Source organism: Bombus terrestris, chromosome 16, assembly GCF_910591885.1.
Source record: "Bombus terrestris chromosome 16, iyBomTerr1.2, whole genome shotgun sequence".
In the NCBI taxonomy this organism is placed as follows: Eukaryota; Metazoa; Arthropoda; class Insecta; order Hymenoptera; family Apidae; genus Bombus; species Bombus terrestris.
This window is the reverse complement of record NC_063284.1, coordinates 3,555,810-3,579,207: the sequence shown is the minus strand read 5'-3', so window position 1 is coordinate 3,579,207 and position 23,398 is coordinate 3,555,810. Positions and strand designations below refer to the sequence as shown.

Here is a 23,398-nt window from a genome sequence, read left to right as displayed (position 1 = left end):
GCATATCTGCATTTTATATTTCATTTCTTCAAAGTTTAAGTTTTTAGATTCCGCCAACATTTTTAAATATGATAAGTATTCTTCGAAGGTCAGAGCTCTTTTGCGAAATTTGAAAAAGGCAAGACCAGTGTCTGTATTCGTTAACGTTACCATATCGAGTATACGAGCAGAAATTAACCATTTGTCACTTTGTGATAATGGTAATAGGTCAACGTTTTGCTCAAAAGAAATTTGATCCATTTCACAATATGCTAATTATAAAATAAATATCCATATTGTAATTGTTATGCTTTATTTTGATATGGATACTGAGCTCAAAGAATATTGTATTTTTTTATATTTACCCCTGAACATTTCATCTAGTGGAACAATTTCTGATTCATTCTTTTTTTTGAGAAAAAAATCATCTGTCATTTTTTACAAATTATAATATGTTGATGACTTGTTGCAAAATTTTGTACAAATAGGAACACAATCAATGGCTTTACCTGAAGTATAAGCATTTCAACTACCATCTTTACTATATATATGTAAACGTAATTTTTAAGAAACTTTTCTTTGAAAAATTAGGAGGTATTAGAATTGAATCATGAAATTCAATAAATATCAGTGTCCACTTTCGTGCACAGATTGTGGAAAAGTTAATACATTTAATGTATTGGAGAGTGTAAAATCTCCTTATTTTCATCAAATCTCATTATGTTTCTTCAAATGCTTCTGCAAAACAATTTGCAGTACAGAGAAAATACTTAATATGCGTGGACCTCTTGTATATGAGAAACTTGGGTTAGTAAAAATAGAAATTATCATCTAAATTTTTCCTAATTATCTAATTAAATTTCATATTTTCTATACAATTGTAGGAGACATCTTCAAGACATAGACATTCCGGTTTTATTAATTTTTTTGAAGGAAAATCAAGATATCACTCATCTTAATTTGGCCAGCAATAATATTTCAGATACTGGTTTCATAAATTTGCTTGATCATCTTCTTGTAAGGTTAAATATCTTTTAAAAAAAGAATTATTAGTAATATATGTATTCTGAACACAATTCTTACTATCAGTTATATAAAAATATTCAAGAAGTGGATGTTCAAAATAATAATATTGCCAACTATGGAATTGATTACATGCTTGAATGTGCAAAGAAATTAGAACTTAGAAATCTTAATTTAAGAGCAAATAGATTTATTGATCAGGTAAAAGATATTTTTTATATAAATAAATAAATATATGAATATTTTACGATTCCAATTTATTAATCAAAATTCAATTAATTAATTCTTACAGAATACAAAAAATGTAGCACTCTTCTTATTAGAAAATAAATATATGTGCAGTTTAAATATTGCAGATGTAAATCAGACAGCTTCTGATTTAATATATTTCATGATGGTTTTGAGCTCGGACCAAGAAGTCTCTAATGAAACTTTAAAAAGTTTAGACATCAGTGGACCAAATCCGGGGTGCATGTATTATTTTGATTCTGCTCATTTTGCAGATGTCATTGGTCATATGCTTAAAGTAATTTGATATTTTTAGTTTTCTTAAATTTTCTTATTTTAATCAAGATTTTGTTTACAGTATAATACTACCCTGAGAGCATTACATTTACAAAAATACAACTTTAGTTGCCATAATATTGAAATCATGATGTCCAATGCAAAACACAATGATTCATTGCATTTGTTGGATTTAGGCTGTAACAATATCGGTGATCATGGTATTGATCATATCTCTGCATGGTTGGCAAAGAGACCAGCCTTAAAAACCCTAATTTTATGTAAGAATATCATAACTGATCATGGTGCAAGGTATCTATTTAACTACAGAAAAGTTTTTTTCCAAGAATAAGTATTTCTTTTAATTGTAGTTATCTTTAGGAGTTTGAGTTGTGCTATTCCTTTTTCGAAACTTCTGTTTCTCGATATTTCACATAATAAAATCACTGATGATGGAATAGTGAATATTTTATATACGCTGAAGAAAACTCCTTTGTTGAGACAGTTAAGAGTATTTGGCAATTGCATTGGTCATCAAGCTGCAAAGGTACTTGCAAAAGTATGTAATGGTAGAATAATTTATATGTCATAATCATTTATAGATAATTAAACGAATGTTGATATCTCAAGTGTTGGATCAGAAAAATATAGATGTCAGACCATATAAAGTGGATCTTTGGTGGCATTTTGCAAGATATGAAGAAGATTGTCGCAAAAAAGACTATCATGATGTTCCCTATCATCTTTCCTCGCAACCACCAAGGACTATTCCTCCAACAAGACGTTCTATTAGAAAATATTATAAATATACATATTCGATTGCAACTGAATTTAAATTGCAACATGTACGATTTTCTTATAATTATTTTTTATGATAAATTTATTAAAAACTACTCTGTTTTAGTCGGCTGTAACCTTCACTTCTACAACACTAGGTACAGATCATGTAAGAGACTGTAAATGTTGTTATTGCTTCAAATGCGAGGGTAATCAAATAACTGTTATATATTTTCTTTAATGAGAAACGATTTAATTAAGAATTTTTTTAGTTCCCTATTACGATAAACAATGTAGAGAAGCTGATCATCCAGATACTTGCACTTGTTGTAAGTGTAAGGGAGATGAAAGTAGAGATTGGTCTATAAATAAATCAGTTTTAAATAGTATTGTATCTTCTTCTGATCCTATGAAGAACATTGAACATATCTTAAAACAAGTAAATTCTATGACCAAGGAAGATATCTTAAGGTGGTTCAATACTAATAATGATATCCTAGAAGAAGATTTTAAACTTATTGGTAACATGAAATAACAAATTCACATCATGTATATAATTAAGGTGGTATATAATTCATAATGATCTTTTGTTTGAAATTAGATTCAAGTGGAAGAAAAAGCACAAAAAATACTACTTTATGCAAGTGTTCATGGATGCAGCTAAGCACATCAGTATTACAGAAATATTTGCAAAAATGTCCTTCAAAGGACTTAGTTATTATACCTAGAGATGACTTTATTTACCTAAACAATATATGCAAAAATGTTTGTACCAAAACTTCTTCATTAGTTTACTGTACAAATGTTTAAATAAAAATAGATAATTGTCTACAAAGATATAAGGACAAAAACTTTCTGATTTTAAAATTTCATTTTATTAATTATATACCTTCACACATGTAGATTGAAGATTCGAAAGATATAAAAATAAAAAATACAATGAATTGGTTACATCTTGTATAAATGTTTTAAGTTCTAAATTATTTGCTTTTCCTCCTTCTTTGTGTCCTCTTTGTTACTTCTTGCATTGCGTCGACCGTCGATCAACATAGCTTTGGCTTCTTCCTGCTTGGTCTCTGCTTCCTTTTCTGGTGACAAATGACTGGAATCAGCTTCACGGGCTGTTTTATTGATCTGTAGCAGATCATGCGTCTCAGAAGCAACTGGACTGCCAAGAAGATTGTGTTTCCTCACTAGAGAAATCTCTGGATGCATATGGTGCAGTCCTCTAAGGTTTAGTTCTCCGTGAGGATAATGATTGTAATCATAAGATGGAACATTCATGTTGATAACAGTTCTTGTTTTACCTTGTGGTGCTATTTTTACATCCTGTAATCAATTAACACATATTAATTATCATATTAAATAATCATTTCATTATTGCTATTTATTACTTACACTTCTATGAATATGAGGCATCATTAAAGATGATCGATGTTGAAATGTTGATGTATAGGGCATGATAGGCATTGATATCATGTTCATAGCCATTGGTTCAATGTTCTGACAAGTACACTCAGTCAGTGGTCCATGGACATGAGTGTAAGGAACTTGAACATAAGTGGCATGTTCAGGTTCAGAGATAAACATCAACTGTTCTTGATATGTAGGGGCATAAGGCAGCACAGTGTAAGTTTCCTGGGGTATTGGTAAAGGTTGTGGATACTTTTCAATACGCATAGGTTTTGACTTCTCTGTGACAGTTTCAACTTCTATTTCAGGTGATGGAGTTGGTTCTGGCTTTGGAACTGTCTGGGGGACTTCAGCCTGTTGGGTAGACTGGCTTGTAGAACACGGTTGAGAAGAAGGTTGAACAATTTGTACAGTGTGAATCGGTTGGATCATTGGCTGAGGAAGGACCACTTGAGGTAGAGATTGGAAAGTTGGTTGGACCATTTGTTGAGGAACGACTATACTCGCCTGAGGTAAATTTTGAGGAGCAGGTTGAATGAAGTTCAGAGCTTGGAATGGCTGAGGAACGGACTGAGCCTGCACCGTCAGTGGAATATTCTGAACAAGATTATCGCTCAAAGCAATCTGCGACGATGCTGGATCTATTTGAAGACAGAATGCAGCTTTCTTCGTCCTACCCTTCTGTTCATCATTTTCTTCAATTTTCAGGTTTTCCTCAGTGGTCTCTATCTTCGTATCTTCTGCCAATGATTTCTTCTCAATGGCCTTGCGTGCTGGTCCGGCGTGGATTAAAGTGACACCCACCAAAACGAACAAGATGCACGTGTTGAACTTCATTGTTGTTTCCTTCATAATTTAGAAACTTCGATTGAGGCTCGTTCAATCGAATTTCATTTTTATAGGGATCCCATGTCGCGTGAATTCTATTTGAGGTCATCGCAACGAACGTACGATATTGTTGAGTGCTGACTGGGAATTTTTTCGCTATATGTTTCGTAAAAATTTGGACATGACCTTTTTCAAGGCAAAGAAATAAATTGAATATTAAATTTTCATCAATATATATTCACATATATATCTTATATAGTGGAATTAGATTTAAAATTAAGTTTTCTATTGATGCTCAAATGTGTATAAAATTTATAATAAATTATTTGGATTCACATAAAAATACTCTACATATGAATACCTTTTAGCAGGTCTCCTTACGACATTTCAATAATATTAGTCAGCAAATGTCAATATATTGTTTAAGTTAAATAAATATGATAACTCTAATTTATTTATCAGATTGTAAACGTAATTACACGCATTTCATAATGAACCGCATTTTTTTTAAAGCACTCGTTCCGCATACTTCGTAAAAGCATAATTCGTAAAATTTTTCGCAAGATTGCAAATTGTAGTGAATGTGGGTCAGTTAGCGTAAACGCAACTGGGCTTTATTTTGCTGAATTTACACATGCTTTACTCGAAATTGTCCCAGTTAACAGAAGTATCTTTCTTTTCTTTTTTACATTCATTTGAGTTATTTCTTATAATTATTGTAATTCGGATAAATTTGTACCGTATAATAACAGAGAAAATTAAGTTCCAAGCCCTCTATACTATTATTAAAATATAATAAAAAAATATTTTTTTAAAATAAAGTTAATATGAAGATGGAATTGTAAAATGAGAAAAAAGCAGCGTAACAGCAGAGTGGCGCAGTGGAAGCGTGCTGGGCCCATAACCCAGAGGTCCGTGGATCGAAACCACGCTCTGCTAAGAACTGCAATGTGGAGAATGATAGTGCTAACTTTTTTACATTTTATATATTTTTTTTAACAAAAAACATCCCTTTATACAGATAGATTATTCGGATTTTAGATTAGTTAAATACATTTATTTTACTTAAATATAAAGGATATAATAGCTCATGAGTCGCTCATGTAGGTAACTATCAAGATAATTGATAAAACGTTTAAGATCAAAATGGTACGTTACATTTTCGCCAATTATGTCTTTACTTATTCTTTTGTTTTATAAAAAATATTGCTATTTATCATAGAAAAAGAAAAAAAATATATTCGCCCAACGTGGGGCTCGAACCCACGACCCTGAGATTAAGAGTCTCATGCTCTACCGACTGAGCTAGCCGGGCTTGTGGGAACGTGTTGTATCTTTATGCAGAAATTTTTCATGTTTTTTATTGTAATACATTAATATAATTTATAATATAACGCGTAATTTGCAATAGTTTCAAAGACTGTTTTTGATTAATGGATGAAGAATAAAAGTTAGATCAGCTTACAATAAATTATTTATTTGTGCAATTGCAAATTACAACTATTCAAGCATAAATTAGTTAATTCGTCGCTGGTTTAATCTTTCGTACATAGCTGCTTTCGTTCGTGTCCTCATAAATTACTTACAGTCGTAACATGATAAATATTTAACTGTAGATATTTATAAAAAAAATAAAATCTAAGTTTTTACAAGAATATATTCATATCCTAATAAAATACGATATGGCACGTAACGCTAATAAGTAACTAGTTAAAGTGCAAATTAAAAAAATATACGCAATTATAGGTTGTAATATATTCCATATTCTCGATCCTCGATGGTCCCTCTTAGCAGCTATTATTACTACATCCTTGTATGTTATGCTTATTAAGCACTGCGTTCAAGAATTCCATAACACTCTTCCAGTGTAAGTATCTTTATTATTATAAAAATTAGATTCAACTTCGTTTCGTAATACGCAGAATTTGTAATTAGTTTTATAACATACGATGATTTTTGACAAGTAGAATCCAAAAATATTGATTTTGGGGCGCGGAAATGATTATTTGAAGAGTTATGCGTATATAAAATTCATGTAAAGTTTAACTCGTCAAAAACTATCATACGTTATACATAGACTGCAGATATTCATGCAAATTTATATTTTTGTGAACATAATTAAAAAGTTTTAACTTAAGTGGAGATTCATTTTACCTATTAGAAATCATAAGAAATGCTCTATTCTGGGTATTGCATACATTCATATATATTGTACGAATTCTATGCATTTTTGCATCTTTAAATTTTGCACAAATACACGATTCGCAGCCTAGTTACAAACAGAAGTTGCAAACTCGACGTGCCTTAAAATGAATTCACCGACGAAAGTAATACTATCACCAGAAAGGAAATCTCTGTTAACAAGTATAAACATTTAGTCTGTATTAATTAATCGAACAGGTGTGCAAAATGCGTTTTGCAATGAATGAACACATATCATTGTACCATAGTTAGGTATCGAATTTAACATCACTTAATAGGCTAGTGTTATCAACGATGGTAGTATAAATAGAACGAACAAATTTCGACTAATGGAAGCTTTCGAACACTCTGATGGACAATCAAACGATCCATCCGTCTTATTTACCAGTAGAAGATTTCTCACCAACGTCTTACCCTCGCAGGAATTCTCGATTTTGATAAACCTAATCTTTCGAGCCTCTAGGAATTGCTCCAATTCGACTCTACACCTCCATTTCAGAGGATTCCCAGAAAATTCAACGACATAAACATTAGGCATATCGTTTAAGTCACTAGTAAATATGCATCTTAAGTCATTACCCTCGAGATTTAAATATGTTAAATTATTTAAATATCGGAACGATCCAGATTCGATATACTTGATGGAATTACCACGCAAATCTAATCTTCCCAAGTTCGGGAATGCAAACCAGGAAGATCCAATCATTTCCAGAGGATTGTCCTGTATCGTCAAATTCTCTAATTTATTCAAACCATTAAATGCGCCTTCCTCTACAGTGGTTAACTCAGAATTTCTAATAACAAGTTCTTGTAGATTTACAAATCTCCTGAGCGACTCTGAAGGTAGCCTAGGTAGGTGACCCTCATAAAATTCAATCGATGTTGCATCCTGCCTTATTGATTGCAGCAACAACAGATTACCACCCGTACATCGATATCGAATCCTTGTTGTATCTTCCATGATAATGCAGGTTCCTTCCATAGTTTCGTTCTTAGCCGTTGGGCTAGTTGTCACTGAAATTGAGGGACTATGAGTAACTTCCGGTACCGGTGAAGCGTAACAATCTTCCTTCAAAAGGAGTGAACTTCTATTATACTGTATGCCTCGTGAGTCGAGAAATTCTGCCAATTTGGTCCCACATAGGCAACTCCAAGGGTTATTAGAAACATCCAGAGACGATAAGTAGTGTAATTGATGTGCTATATACTCTATACCGATGCAGTTCATTGCGTTATCAGACACGTCCAAACTAATAAGATACGGTAAATGATCGAACACATCGTTCGTAATTCTATATATATTGTTGTGAGATACGTCCAGATGTCTTAGGTTGTGAAGACCTTGGACCATATCCCAATTTATGGACTCTAGTTGGTTGCTTCGAAGGGACAAGTGTTCCAAGTTACGAAGATTTGAGAAGGCGCGCGGCTTGATAGTTTCGATACCACAGTCTCGAAGCTCTAACCTTGATAAATAACCGTTAAAGCGCGCAAAAGTGTTTTCGGGAATCTTCTTGATGTTCGATAAGACAATTCGAATCTCGCGAGCTGTTGAAGGTATCAGATTTAGTTCCTCGATTGATGTAATGCCTCGACAAGTGTAGACTGTATTGCTGCTGGTTTTCTCTGGATTACAAGTACCCGTATAAATAGTTGGTGAAGAGGAAACGATGTGAATTTCCGGTGGCGAAGGAGTTACAAAAGGCGGAGGAGGTGGCCCAATTACGGAAATGTTCGTTTGATTGAGACTGTTTTCGAAAGAAGTCCATTGAACTTTTCCAGTGGTAAAAGAAGTATTTTGAATCGTCTACACATAAAAGAGGATAATTATTTTTAACCAGACCAGAGATCATGATCTTATAATTAGACTATGGTTATTTATGCACATTTATATTTTTGTGGGTGCAAGTAACGCAATAAAATTCTGTAGAAGTTATTTTTACTTATGAGAAATCCTATATAATTTCTGCATCTTAAAGTTTTATATAAATGCATAAAAAAGTGCAGTCTAGTTATAACTCAAATTAAAGTTATAGTACATCATAGATCAAATAACTTTGTTTACCAGTAACGATTGCAAGTGATTAAAATTTACTTGGTTACTGTTACCAGATATCAAAATAGGTAAAGGTAAATGAAATAAAATTCCTTTCATTGCTGATAATGGTTATTCGTAACCAAAACATTGAAAAGTTAATACTTTTTATCAGGTTCATTTTTTGAAAAATCTTTTGAAGATTTAGTGATTATTGTCTTGCATTTAGACTTGACAAAAATTAACTTTTTCTCAATGACCTTTTTGTAAAAACTTTAAATGCATGTTGTCTTTGGTTTCTGAGATAAGCATTTTAAATTAAGCAGGTTGAAAAAATGATTAGCGTAATACCTGTTGCTCGTGCCAGCCAGTTCTGCCACCTGGAATTTCATTCTCATTCTGATAACACCGGCCCGCATTAATTTCGAATCCTACGTTTCTCTGGGTAAGGAAGTTTTGTAAATTTCTTCTGCAAGTACAAAGCCATAGATTTTTCATTGCGTCTAGCCTCTCTAACTTTGTCAATGCAGCCAGTTCCTCAGTGGTTATGCATCGAAGCAAGTTATCTTGAATATCGAGATGTCGCAAAGAATCTCCAACGTGCCACAATGCGGTTCTTTCAATCTGCTCTATGCCATTTCGCTCCAAAATTAATTGTTGAAGACTGACGAGGTCTCGAAACCAATTGGCATTCACAACCGGTAACCAATTACCGACTAAGGACAATCGTTGCAGCTTATGCAAACCAGCAAAAGCTCCATCTTCGATCGTAGTGATGCCACAGTCGACCAAATCCAAGGTCCTCAAACTATTCCCAAATCTAAAGAACGCGTACCTTGGTAGGGTGTCTATCTTTAAACCAGATATCTCTATCCAGGTAGTTTTATCTGGAAGTCTGTCCAGGGAAGTGAATACGTTCGTTTGAAATTCATTTCCACGAATGATCGTACGATCCTGTAATTAAGATCAAGATTATTAGGAAAATTAAAAAATGAAATTACATACAGTACGCTTAATATTAAATTGCGGACTTGCATGCATTTTTGGGAAATTTTTGTATTATATTTATCATAATTAATTCTACTATAAAATTGCATGCAAATTGTGCATTGTTCCTTTATAGGAACATAAAATGATAAAGATGGATCATGGTTCTTAAAAATAACTCTATATACACTAAAGACAATAAACAAAAATGTTATTTTTGACAAAATTATGATCTAGATACAAGTGTGATTTTTATACAAGAAATAGTCAAGGACTATTTGTTACATATAAAAGCTCAAATTTTGCAGGAAATTTTACTAACATTGTAATTGATCATCATGTGCTTACCCTATTAAAATCATGTAATTGTTGAGTAGTGAGAATAGAGGGAAGAACAGTGAAGCCAATGGGAGTCATGCATTGATATTTCCTACAGTCGTTAACTTGCTTCAAACATTCTACTTCCTGGACGATAGAACGAGATCGAAAATATTCATCAAGTTTTCGTCGACATTCGCAGAGCCAGGGATTACCATCGATTCGTACGGTCCGGAGCATGAGTAGATAAGACAGTTCATCGATCGGTAAGCAGTTGAGATCGTTATCACGCAGACCAAGAACTTCCAATCTGGGCAACATGCGGAATAGATCGGGCTCTATGTGCACCAAATCGCATCTGTAAACAATCCCGACGTGCTTTGTAACGATTACGAGGTTTATTATCATTTTTACGTAACAACAGATTTACAATGAAGTCAGTGAGAGCGCTGGCGTTTCGCAAAGAAGGAAATGCCGCGTTTCCACGTCTCTTGCAAATAACCTCGGCCTACGATGCTTATTTTGGAAATCTTTTTAGATCGTGACATCATGTTTTCAATTATGTTCCCTGTTGACAACTAGATCATCGTTCACCAGACTGTTTTTATGTAATCAGTACCGTTTTTGTCCTAGCGGCGACTTCAATTTTGATTCGCATAATCAAAATAGATCCCGAGGTAATTTCAAACATTCTGCTTTAAATTCGACTTCATCTTTTTCAATGTAGAGAGCATATACATACAATGGCTCGGGGAATTATTCGTACATTTGTTGACTCCTTTTATAAGCATATTACGCGTGTTATATGAAACACATTGAATATTCATTAGTACTGTAATGACACCCAATTATCATGATTGTGTTGGTCAAACTTTTAACAATTCTGAAAATCTATATGGTAGTTACATGACATTTAGTACAAGTATTGTATACTGTACTGTACATTTTGCAAGGATCAAACAAATATTTAAACATTTTAGACAAGCATCCACAATATTAATAATTAATCATAATATTCAGTGTGACTATTTTTTATTCTTATTATAAATGCTTCAGTTGCTTATTCGTATCGTATATTCATTTTTTGCTAAATATAAATTTTCAACAAATATCTTGCCAACTTCTTCATATATTTTCAGATCGGATTCAAATTTTGCCAAAAAAATCATGACATTCTTATCCCACTATAGTGGTAGCATAAAATTTCAAACGTTTTATATAACACGCGCAATACATAAATAAAAGATTTCTATGTTAAGTGTACGAAAGCTTTCGTATGCCATTGTATATTTTATAATTTGAATAATTTCTGATTAGTTTATAAGATAATTCTAAATCGTTTAACGCTATTTTGCTCACAAGGTAACCGTTAAAAATAAAAATTACCTATCCAGGATAAGTCTGCGCAAGTTTGCCAAAGGACGGAACCAGGCGGTCCTAGCTACGTGTATTTTGGTACCATGGAATATCAACCATTCTAGTCTATCTAAACCAGTAAAAGCACCCGGACTGATGAAATTGATATGACAATTATAGAAAGAAAGTCTGCGGAGGTTTTTGAACCGCCAGAACGCATTGTCGGTGATAAGACTGAACCTTGACACCGTAAACTCTATCCAATCTGCATCACTAGATATCTCGTCAAGGTCGTCCAGGTCGCCGTGAGTGCAAACGTAAGCGATCGACCTTTCGTCATTTACAATCCTTGCTAGGCTGCATTTACATTCCACTTGGCCAATTAGGGCGACCAACGCCCAGAGTAAAATCAGATGCATCGCCTTTTTCCAATTCTAGATTTGCCGCGTCACCTGAACATATATTTTCCGCAGTAGAGTCTCAATGTCGTCCTCCAGAAATAGCACTGCAACTACTAAGATTCGTACGTCAGGAAATAGGCTTTACAAAATAATCATCATTCTACTCTCAAAGAAGGTCCAATTTCTATTAAAGATAATAATATCCTGGATTAGCAATTTATTTCGATTTTCAAACATTTCTAGTTTAAAATTTGTTAATGTTAAAATTATCAAGCTTCGTAATATTACCGTTTTACTTCGACACGATGGTTATGTTCAAGACCAGGAAGTACAGTGTTACACTTTCCAGGGACCGAATGCAGATTTTTGTCCCGCACACCGGAAGCGCCACTTGCCACTACTCACCATGGTCACGTTCAAACGATCTGACCGCGCTCCTCCCGTCACCGCCGCCTCTACGTTTCACTTTCAATGGTCCACAAACACTATTCCGTTCCGTATTATCTTTCGAATTGTCCACGGATCTAAGCACTTTTCACGAATCAGCTTATCCCCTCCTCTTTCAACATTGGAAATTTCCAATATAACAAAGTATTACCATAACTGACAGAATGATTAACAATTCCATTTTTGTTAAAATCACTTATATTAATCTTCATAGATTGATCGTTGACTGTTTTCCAGGTAGCATATAGAACCAAATATTTGCTGTGAAATGAGATCAATCATCTCCAATTACAATTAAGATTTAAATTAAAACCACTATTTGTAAACTCGAAATTTTGCCAAGGAATAGCTGTTCAATGTAATAACTATAATTTAAGTGATGATTATCATCGGAACAGTTGAAAAGAGACCAAGTTGTTTACAAGCAGCTGTGCATCAAGAAAGCGTGACTGTCGAAAGAGATTGTCGAGTTGACGTATCGGTGGATCGAAACGAATCAACGCAACTGAGCTCGTGATCCTCGCGCTTCCTCGTTATATAAACTTCTAAGGCCAAGGTTGCCCTTGCTTCCCGCACCGGTTGTAGGTACATACACCAATCCGAGACTTATCTTTAGCATACGCCGCTCTAGTTTGGTAGGAATACTCACGTTCACTATGATGCACTTGCCAGAATATGACGCATCCGTACCTGCAGCTGCAGCTGCTTCTTTGTGAACATGGTTCTGTCGATCAAATTAGCAGCGAGGTCTAGGTCAGTTAATGTAGAACTTAACGGAAACATTAAGACATCTTCAAGGCCACTATGCTTTGTAGATATATTATTAATAGAGTGCGCATACTTAATGTAATGTATAAATTACTACAGTCAACAATTGATCAATGATGAATTTTCCTATGTTCTTTGTTCTATAATTCTTTACACTTTCCTATTAAGTTTTCTATTCCAATTTGAAACTTTAAGTGTTAAATCTTAAGCTTTAAACTAAACGTTTAAACAATTTCAGACTTCCAGAAAAGCCATATAAAGGATGACTTAAGGACCACTTAAGAGATGGCCCAATATCTAATGCATTATATTCATTTTGGCCGCAAGTAGATTATAATTTGAGAGAAAATTGAAAGTGATATTACAGAGTATTAGATATTTTTCTGGACCATGAGTTTTCAAGGTGTTTCTATGCTTGAATAGCACTCGAATGATGCCAGTTATTTTTCATTGCATGGTAACACAAAACTGTTAATTATATAAAGCCTATTTTAAAGTAACAGTAGTTTCAACACGGTTATGGCGTTAATATACGATCCAATTTTACTGAATAAATTAGGCGATGAGTTATTACATGCGTATCTTATCTAGCCCAATTGATTGCCATATGTTGAGCTACATAGTTAAGATAGTTTGGCTCTCAATAGGTAGCCAAAAGCGTCATATCTGATTCATCTGATTTAACACTATTGTCTCAAACGTTTAGTTTCAATGGAATATTGATCGTCAGATATCATTAATTGCAAGACAAACATCCTGACGTGCATGTTCCACCTATTGTTCCATTCAAGGACAAAGTGACCCACCCTCATAGTTACGTAAAAAACCTATCACCCTATTTGTTGAGGGTCAATCCTAATGCTCTCTTTTAATCAAATTTATCTAGGATGGTTCTGAGCAATATATACAATTCACGAGACAATACAATTAAGTATTGGAACAGTAATAGAGATTCAACAAACATTTTCAGATTAGTTTCAAATTTTATCGATATAATTCTGACAATTGTGCTTTATCACAGTGCTAATGAAATTTCAATGCGTTTTATACACAATTTTATATTACCACTATATTACTATGGCCATAATTATTTTATGAAATTTTATAAATTTTATCTTTCGTACAATTTTATACACCTTACATTTATAGTATGTTTTATAAAATTGTATAAAATCACAGTTATGTTATAAAGTGCATTATATATATATATATAAATTGAAGAAAGAGTTAGAGATAATCTCTAAAAATGAATACATAAAAGTCAGTACTACATAGGATAAAAAGCCAGGAAGCATTACTTTGTCAATTTTTCCTAACGATCTTTCAAATTGCAGGTTTGCGGATTTATATTCGTATGCAATAACGTTGCACTGGTATTTGTGCTCCATGGTGATTAGTCGTTGCTGCTACGCCGTCTATCCATCCATCCATCCATTTTACCCATCCAAGTCGAAGACGATGCATCGTCATTGCAACCGGCAGTCTCTCGCGGGCTGTCGTTCGCGCCGCATGCAGTTCCGCATTCGTTCTCCTTCAGATCGCGCCTCTTATTAGTAGATCGCGTTTTAAGATGAGATAGAAATAGGTGATAGTAAATTAATTAAATAGTGATCAACATTTAGCGATGTTCGATCGATAATACTGTTTGAATCAAGTGTTGCAGTAGGATCCGGTGAGTAACATATAATTTTTTTAATCGCCGCAGTCCCTCTGCCAGTGTTAACTGTTAACGTAATTACTTCTAGCTGCATCTGACCGTGCTAAAAACCACGAAATACCGCCCTGTTGCCTGTACCGTTAATTTTAATGACTAATTCAACCTATTACACGGTTCTGGACTGGTGCTTGCATAATAAGTCATGATTCTCAGAAGTAGCACCCCTTTGCAACTTATTACTATCATTTAATGCCGGTAGATTTCAAGTTTGATAATGTCGATTATATGAAAAAATAACACCTAATGCGATTTAATATAAATTTTCAATTGGAAGATGACAATTGCCACGCAATATAGTTTTATCAATATGGCAATGATTTTTGCTTCTTTATTGCAGTTTGAATTATTATGTCTCTTATTTTGATAAACAACAAATTTCAGCGTAAACTGAGAACAAAGAATTCTATGCATTAACAACGATTCAAGCTCAAGAAATTTATTAAGAATAGGAAGATGTAATTGAGTCGGAAATGGTCCAATGAATGCAGTAGGAACAGTCTAATATACCAAACACGCAAATGCCTTGGTACTTAGGCGCTATTAAGATTATCAGTTTCAAATTAAGAATTGGAACCAGAAAAACTCGAAGGCATTCAACCGGCAGACTTCGATAGCTTATCGTTGGCACCACCTTCACCCTGAACCCGAGTCCGAGGGCTAAAAAAAGATGACAGAAACGTAGTAAATTGGTTACAGGTGAAACTGGAAGGGTGGAGTTCGAATCAAGAGCAGCGAGAAAAAGTGACAGGCGAAAAAATGGATTCTCACGACAACCAGATAGGGCTCCAGCTTCTTGATCCATGGCTAGATCTACGTGGGACGCCACGAGCCGTAATCACGCCAGGTGGGTAGAAACGAACAGGTATTTGGAGCGCGACAGGAGCTCTCCCGGAGAATGTTCTCTGCAGCTGACTTGCACCATGCGCGCGGGGATTCGCATATTACCTAATGCACACGCACGGCAAATGAAATTAGCGGCGATTAGGTCAGAAGGTCACCCAGTTCGCGCTTACCAAGGTCGACCGAGCCAATCGAACGATGGATCACGTATAGGTGCTTATGCATCTGTGTTCATGCGTGCCTTCTAACAGGTAAAAAGTCGTGACGACATCGCATGTGCAGCATTTTTTGCCATACTATGGAATGCCGGAGGATCTCTCCGATGATGACTAGAATTTTTTCTTCGATACATTGTGACTAGTCACGAAATGGATTAGTAGAAATGGATGTACCATCTGTTCACAGTTACCATGTACTGAATACGAAGTATACATGCGACGTGTGCTATGTATAGAACATTGTGAAATTTTACTATTGATAAAATTTCAATGTAAATAGAAAATGTATATAAAAGTTGCAAGATATTTATTGCAAACGTATACTTAGCATTTAGTAAAAAATTAGTATACACCATAATAACTACTTTGAACATATAACAAGTATTAAAGATGGTCTGACAAAAGATTAAGGATTATTAATATGATTGATAATATGTATTTGTACTAAGTATCTTGTAGTTTCTTTTGGGTTGGATCATGTGAAATATCGTTCTCTCATAGACCAAATTTGGATCAATTTTCTCTGCTAAATTTTGTCACATTGCTGATTATCAATCGTACCAAAGAAGGAGAAATTTATTGTAAGTGGCATTTACCAAATATTCGGAAGATTTATGATGCAATTTACTGTTACACATGTCATTTACTCGTAGCAGTAAATCATCGATAAATGATCATTTTTTAAGAATTGGAAACTAATTGCATTATCTACATTGAATTGACAGAAAAAGTGAAGTTGATGATCGATTTGGTTTATTCGAGGCTAATGCATTACCAGTAATCTCGTACATCATTCTATTCCTATGGAACTCTTTCGGAAATTCTGACCAGACGCTCCACGTTATCACAGAGATAATAATAGTTAATTACAAAAGAGGAAACAAACACCATTGACAGATATCGAGGAACCGATTGTTCATGTGACGAACGCCGAGCTCGGAATGATCTCTAGCGAAGGGACGAGCCGATGAGGAAGAGAGAGAGGGAGAGTCAAGAGAGGTCACAGCAGCGGAATAACGTGGAATGGAATGGCATGGACGTAGCCAGTTCGCATTGAACTGCCGAATCACGCGGATCGTTTCGATTTTCCTCTCTCTCTCTCTCGTGACCGGTTTGTTCCCTCGCCACGCTGGACGCCCGTTTACGGTTGATACTGCCACCAGCCATTTCTACCTGACCCTAAAATTGGATACCTATGTGCAGGTGCGGTTACGATGAGGTTATGTCACACTTTATAGTGTATATACGTATATACGAAGAGACGTGGGGTTTCTGGGGGTTCTGGTTAAACGTGTATGTACAGAAAAAGTTATGTATAATAGGGTATAATAAAGACACCATGTACACGAGACACTTATCGAAGTCGGTTTAAAGGGCGTCAGAGAGGAAAGGCAAGAGATAATAAAGGTTACCGCGCGACCCGTTGAATCGTTTACGCGGGTGTCGCGTGTGTGGGCTGTCTGGTGTTCCCAGCGGAACGACGGTACCGTCCAAGCTGCTCCCGTTGACAAAGTGTAGGCCGAAGAAACAAACCTATCATCGCCACACCCTGCGGCCAGACGTGAAAAACGTCCAGATCCGATGGAACCTTGTATTTATCGATACATCCTCAGCATTGTGCACCTCTCCTGTTTTATAACAACATCTTGATGTTTTTCCAAGTTCGTTTTATTTATTAGTTTTTGAACCGCCTTATAGAGATTTAACTAAGTTCGAATATTTAAAAAATCCTGTAGTTCGTTTTTTCTAATTGCTAACTATGTTGCCTGTATCTGTTCTAGAACTAATAACTCTATCCAGATGCTGTACTAAATCCATATAATTTTAACCCGAAGTCTGAACATCATCCTGACTCCAAAGAAACTTTATCTGTGATGTATTCTCAGCATTCTGTATTTCTACTATTTCATACTCATATCTTGGAGTTCTTCTACACCTATTTTGCTTATTTATTAAAATACCTTATAGAGGTTCAAGTAAACTTGAAGACTTAAATAATTAAATTAATTTGCTTTTTCTAATTACTAACTCCATCATCTCCATCTGTTTTAGAACAAATAACTGTACTCTGCTGCTGTTATAAATCTACATAACATTAACCTGAAATCTAAACACCATCCTGACCCCCAAAAAGTTAGTATTTAAGAATCTTGCATAGCAGTGAAGAAGTTTGGCCGTGCCACAAACACAAACAAACTACAGAGCACGAGCGCACAGATCGTTTATAATCAACTGTAAATGATAGACGCGAGATTATCGAGCCATTGGGTTACACGTCCGCGCTCGTTCGTCCAAACGGCGAATCTGTCAATTTGCCAATTATGTAAGACCAGTTCTGTTCCACGAGAACACCGGGCAACGATCCGTTTCTGCAGGAATTTCAATTCCTTCGGCGGACAGGAATCGCGCGCAACTTAGTGTTAGCAGCGACTAACCGGTCATGCACATGCGCCTTATGTACAAACGGATCTTGTATCGCTATGTATCACGCTCTTCCATCAAACAGTACCTCCGCACGTTCATTCTGATGAGTTGTGTACCCATGAAAAGTTGATTATAATTTCCTAATTAAAAGCCGAAGAAGTTAGGTTACGTAATATCATGTATGAATATAGCTTTAACAAGGGACTAATTATATTATTAGTTCCTATTGAACTGTAAATATTTATATAAATTTATGTAAGATTGGTGCATGTGTCATTTCTTGAATTTAGCGAATCTACTACATTTTGGCATATCACATTCGTTTTTAAATTTCTTATAAAATAAGAATTTACAGCCTAATAATTATTTTAATTCTTGCTTCTAGAATGGTGATTAAACTGCGGTTTTTTATTCTTATGGATATAACTGAAGGATAAAGCTATATGGATATAACTACATGTAATAATAATCAGCAATTTATTTTACTTTATGTATTTTTGCATGTATTTTTACACTTATGTATTTTCCATAAATGCATAAATATCTGCAATTTAATGATCATAGTTTCAAATCTGTGAAGTCACTATTACAGTATTATAACTACAGCTATACAAAAGACGCCTGTTTCAGGAAATTGTATTGAATGAATTTGATAGAGTACACAGGGCTCAAATTAAGATTAGAATTTGATTGTATTCTCTATGGGGACACCCTGTAGAAGGATGGACAACGGGTCGCGTGTGCATTGCGAGTTTAGTATGTACGCCGCGAGTATTTCGCGTCGAGCAAGCGGCCACGGGTGCAGGGTAGTACTTACGTACGTATGTACAGAACGTAGTTACGTACCGGGCATGCATCTTTATTATTGGCCGAGAACCCGTACGCGAGGCGAGGTTCGATGAACCTTTATAGCTACGTATACGGACGTGTACCCTTCTGATTGAAACTCTCCCAAGTGCATATTCGCTGAAAATCCACTGGGTCTCACCAGTTCTCCTGGGAACCGGTATTTCTTCAACACATTGTAACTAACTTCTTCAACATTCATTTATAACATATTAACGCTGCTTTATCTATTAGCTAGCAAATATTCCCAAATATATATGTATCAGGTTTGGAAAATATTTAGCGAAAGTTAAGAAAGATTTATCTAGAATTCGAACTTTTGCCATATACGTATGTATGATTTCATCAGTCTTTTCTTGAAAACTTTTTCATCCTTTTTGGTAATTGCTTGCGTTGAATAGCTTTTACAAGTTTGTAGAGTATTCCAGTTTTTGTCTATGACCCTGGAATGTGTCTCCTAAATATTATAATATTGTATTATAATTATATATATATATATATATATATATATATTGTATTATGACTGCCATGCAAAATATTCTATATTATAATGTAGATTATATTATAAATATAAATAATAATGTTAGTATGTACATGTATATTCGGTAATTGAGACATAAACTTCTATATACATAATCTATAGATTCGTTTCAAATTTTATTAATATATAATACATACTAACAAAATTTCAAAATGTTTTGTATAACGTAATTCATAATAGTTTTCGAACAAGTCGATACAATATATTATCTGCCATCGTGTATTCGTAGATATTTCTCGACTTATCGCAGCCGATTTACTTCTTATCGCATCACCTCGAATTCCGTCGTGTTTTCTGTGTACTTGAGAAGTGTAGTCCTAATGGAAGATGTTATGGGTGAACTACGTGCGTTATAGGTTAAGAAATGTTTTGTTTGTGATCCCGGTGAAAGCTGTAACGTAATCAATTAATAAACCGGGACTTTTTGTATCAGAAAAGTTATATCGATCCTAGTAGTGGACGTGGACCAAACAACATGTTTCGACAAATATTGGACGCTTTAGGAGGGAACTCGGTACATACGCATATACGTACAGTGGCTAGTGGCTACAAAAGAATATTCCCACATAGCCTTATCTTTTGCTTAAACGTCTTTTTATTAGATCCTATATTTCGTTTTCATAGTACTAAATTTTCGTACCATAAGTGTTACTAGACATGCTACTAAATGATATAATTTAATATACATGGACTTAATTAATGACATATTATATAAATACTATAAAAAATACGTGATATATGTAAAAATTTTTTGTAGCCACTTAAGTATAATTCTAATATTCAAAGAGAACCTCTGGGTTCCGTCCTTCTCAAAATATGTATACCTAGTTCATACGTATATATGTATATTCGCGTACTGTGGAAAATGTTAGATGCGCCAGTATTGCGTTGTCGAGTGGCGGCCTTCGTTTCTATAATTATTTAGTGCATGTTTCGTTGGTAGCCACAGTTAATACGTATCCACTGCGTGAACAGATCGAATTCGTGTTCGTAAGAGAAGATATCTTGTCAAGGATGTCACACTTGCGGTTTCAACGCTGCACCTGTACTATTAATCCAAAGACGTTTGCGTGCGTTCACATGTACTCAGATCAGATACTCGCGAGAGTGGTTTACGGCGAGTGGGGGAACGATGTACCGTTTAATTATATTTTCTTAAATCTGACTGTATGTGTTGTATTAATTGGTTGCCTTTTCCTGTTTGTCACAGGCTCGAAGCGGAATGTCCGTGGGTTCGGGAGGGCGGGCACCGTTTAAGCGGGCAACAGCCACTTCTATCCCAATCACGAACAAGTCCACGAAAGCCCGGTGAGTACCAATTGTTTATTATACCATTATAAGATCTATTACATTCAGAGATCATAACTTTATAATTTATATAAATTTAGTTAAGAATAGTTATTATAGATAATTAAAATTTTGTTGATTACTGGTGACCATAATTGTGACTGGTGACTGAAGTTGTTTTTGGTTATCATTAACTATTATGGATGGCGAAAAGATTCTTTTGTTACCACTAACGATTTTTGGTTATCTTCAACCATCATCAATTTTTATTAACATCACTGATATTTACTATCTAGTACTAATTGTAAAGTTAACAATACCGAAAACAATTAAAAAATGTTTTGCAAATTAATAATAATTACAAGTAAACAACAAAATTTTAATAATAAGTTATTCATAGGCTGCAGATTTTTATACATTTATGGGAAATTTGAAGGTGCAGAAATGCAACAGTGAACATAATATGCAAAAATATATAAAATATCCAAAACAGTGTTTATTATGATATTTGATAAACAAATCTGTATTTAAATCCTACTTCTTTAGTTATCTTCATAAAAATATAAAAATACATAAATATGATTTAGTTATTCATAGCCAAAATCATTTAATTTAAGATATGAATTGTTATATTAGAACTAATTGAGATTTAGTCACTAAATACGACTTCTAATAAATGTAATTCCGCTATGATAAGCTTTTCATTTACGTTACGTTTAGAGTGAAAGCTGGTTAAAAATGATATATACATTAGGAATTCGCTTTCGCTTTTTCTGCTTCGGCGCCTATATAAGTCGCCTCTATACTTTGCCATTTATTGCGAAACAAACGTGCGTTTGTTTACTTCAGAGCATTTCATTTCGTTTTTCCATTTGATCAAACGATAATATATCTTTGAAAATTCCTACATTGTCGATATAAGTCGATAACAATGAAAATACGAAAAGTTGACGTATAGATGGCGATAGTATGTAGTCGGCTTGACGATAAACTCGTTGGTTAATGTAATAAACATTGGAAGCCGTGGGACCGAAGCCTGGCTTGTTACCGCAATCGTAATGGCTTCCTTCAACAGACCCTGCCTTGTCTGTTACGCATCGAGAAACCGGTCGAGCGATTATTTTTCCAGAAATTCCGTTATCTACCTGTCGCAGCCATTGGCGTCGCTTTCTCTCTACCAATCACTTTACTGGACTGTACTAACAGTAGTTCATTTAATTCCAATTAAGTACATTATAAAGTAATTTTAACTCAGATTTCTGAAAATACATGAATCGGTTATTCTGTAATCTGGATGAATAGTACAATTTATAGGGAAAAATTTATTTGTGACTAGTTTGTTGGATTAAGTGTAGCGCCATTTCGGCAACTGTGATCAAGTTGGGGATATAGCTCAGTGGTAGAGCATTCGACTGCAGATCGAGAGGTCCCCGGTTCAAACCCGGGTGTCCCCTATAATTTTTTCTTTCCCTATAAAATTTTTATCGATTTCTTGATTCTAAATTATTATAAGATAATATCAAATATATGATATCGAGATTAAGAAAAATATGGTATTAATAAGTCTACTCTTATCAAGTTTACTTTTTATGATAATCCTAGGCCTGGTTTATGTACATAAATGAAGAGTAAGGAGAAAAGAAAGAATGTCACAAAATAGCTTTAATGAAAAAATTAAGTTTTAATATTTATGTTTATTCTATTCTTTATATCATTTCCATCAAAATATGAATTTGTATAGGTATCCACAGACCAGATATAGAAAAATATTCTACGGTAGAGAAACCAGTAACGGTTCCTTTTTTCCTTGTTAAGACCACTTGTTACTGGCAGTTTACGTAAGACGTTAAGAGAGCATTAGCCAAGTACAGACACGAAATGAAATCGATCTGATTTACTAGATCCCCATTCTTAGTAAATGGATCGAACGACTGAGGGCATTGACCAGCGGTCAGCGATGAAACTGACCCATCATCTGGTCACATCTCGATGCATGTCATAATTGCTGAACACTTTAAATCCGTTCAAGTTCCTCCACATTCTTTTTTAAAGAAACACATTGTAGTTGAGATCACGCAATTCATTAAATGCTCAAGATTAAGTGGGTCAAAGATTAATCTCGTTTAATTGCAGAGAACGAGTCTGTCGTAACTGGTAACGACACAAGAAAATCCTACGATCTTTAAGGAAACTAGATCTAACCTACTACGTTTTTTCGATCTGTCATCTCTGTTTCTGTATTTTATGGCTCACCAAACTGATAGTACATATATATATATATGTATATATATTAGGTTTAGTAATTGAACCCATGAATTCCATAATAGTACAAGTTCACTTTTCTACGCTATATTATGTTAACTTTGACAATTTCAATCTAGTCTCTTTTTCAAAAACTTCATTTTATTAGCAAAATAAAAAATATCAATCAAGGAAACTCGAGAAAGGAACTCTTGAAGGTTTTGTTAAGATTTCAAATTTAACCTC

The 23,398-nt window shown here is 34.4% G+C and overlaps 4 protein-coding genes and 3 non-coding genes across 21 annotated transcripts in view; 4 read left to right on the top strand and 3 right to left on the bottom strand.

Annotated features, from left to right (window-relative positions):
- The first annotated feature begins 116 nt into the window (after positions 1–116).
- On the top strand, positions 117–3,234 carry LOC105666941 (leucine-rich repeat-containing protein 34). The gene is made up of 10 exons (XM_020868112.2): positions 117–786; positions 864–996; positions 1,069–1,203; positions 1,295–1,528; positions 1,589–1,818; positions 1,888–2,053; positions 2,109–2,351; positions 2,411–2,492; positions 2,556–2,804; positions 2,885–3,234. Exons 1-10 carry the CDS (start codon positions 590–592, stop codon positions 3,091–3,093), a joined length of 1,878 nt encoding a protein of 625 aa, XP_020723771.1. The 5' UTR covers positions 117–589; the 3' UTR covers positions 3,094–3,234.
- LOC100648421 lies at positions 3,136–5,192 on the bottom strand. Of its 2 annotated transcripts, XM_048413085.1 has the most exons (3): positions 4,204–5,192; positions 3,682–4,050; positions 3,136–3,612 (listed from the first exon to the last, which is right to left on the bottom strand). In XM_048413085.1, exons 1-3 carry the CDS (start codon positions 4,546–4,548, stop codon positions 3,259–3,261), a joined length of 1,068 nt encoding a protein of 355 aa, XP_048269042.1. In that variant the 5' UTR covers positions 4,549–5,192; the 3' UTR covers positions 3,136–3,258. The 2 variants fall into 2 exon arrangements, with proteins under 2 accessions (XP_048269042.1, XP_003403080.1); XM_003403032.4 differs by having other exon boundaries at positions 3,682–5,182.
- A 199-nt stretch (positions 5,193–5,391) lies between these two features.
- TRNAM-CAU lies at positions 5,392–5,463 on the top strand. The gene has a single exon. It is a non-coding gene; the product is annotated as a tRNA-Met (tRNA).
- Positions 5,464–5,766: 303 nt separating this feature from the next.
- On the bottom strand, positions 5,767–5,839 carry TRNAK-CUU. The gene has a single exon. It is a non-coding gene; the product is annotated as a tRNA-Lys (tRNA).
- Positions 5,840–5,980: 141 nt separating this feature from the next.
- LOC100648661 (slit homolog 1 protein) lies at positions 5,981–12,792 on the bottom strand. 8 transcript variants are annotated; one of them, XM_020868091.2, is made up of 5 exons: positions 12,112–12,792; positions 11,453–12,007; positions 10,097–10,424; positions 9,113–9,715; positions 5,981–8,533 (listed from the first exon to the last, which is right to left on the bottom strand). In XM_020868091.2, exons 2-5 carry the CDS (start codon positions 11,839–11,841, stop codon positions 6,998–7,000), a joined length of 2,856 nt encoding a protein of 951 aa, XP_020723750.1. In that variant the 5' UTR covers positions 11,842–12,007; positions 12,112–12,792; the 3' UTR covers positions 5,981–6,997. The 8 variants fall into 8 exon arrangements, with proteins under 8 accessions (XP_020723750.1, XP_012175071.1, XP_012175072.1 ...); XM_012319681.3 differs by having other exon boundaries at positions 11,453–11,936; XM_012319682.3 differs by having other exon boundaries at positions 11,453–11,933.
- Positions 12,793–14,488: 1,696 nt separating this feature from the next.
- Positions 14,489–23,398, top strand: part of LOC100649011 (cytospin-A) — a 28,290-nt gene continuing 19,380 nt past the window's right edge. For 2 of the 7 annotated variants that reach the window (XM_048413039.1, XM_048413038.1), the window contains exons 1-2: positions 20,005–20,138; positions 20,835–20,932. In XM_048413039.1, the coding sequence (XP_048268996.1) occupies positions 20,100–20,138; positions 20,835–20,932 (137 nt within the window). In that variant the 5' untranslated portion in view covers positions 20,005–20,099. Of the gene's footprint in view, positions 14,711–15,437; positions 15,600–16,864; positions 17,017–20,004; positions 20,139–20,622; positions 20,759–20,834; positions 20,933–23,398 lie in introns of those variants that run through there. The other 5 variants (XM_048413040.1, XM_048413041.1, XM_048413042.1 and 2 more) reach the window with 5 other exon arrangements.
- On the top strand, positions 22,294–22,365 carry TRNAC-GCA. Its single transcript has one exon. It is a non-coding gene; the product is annotated as a tRNA-Cys (tRNA).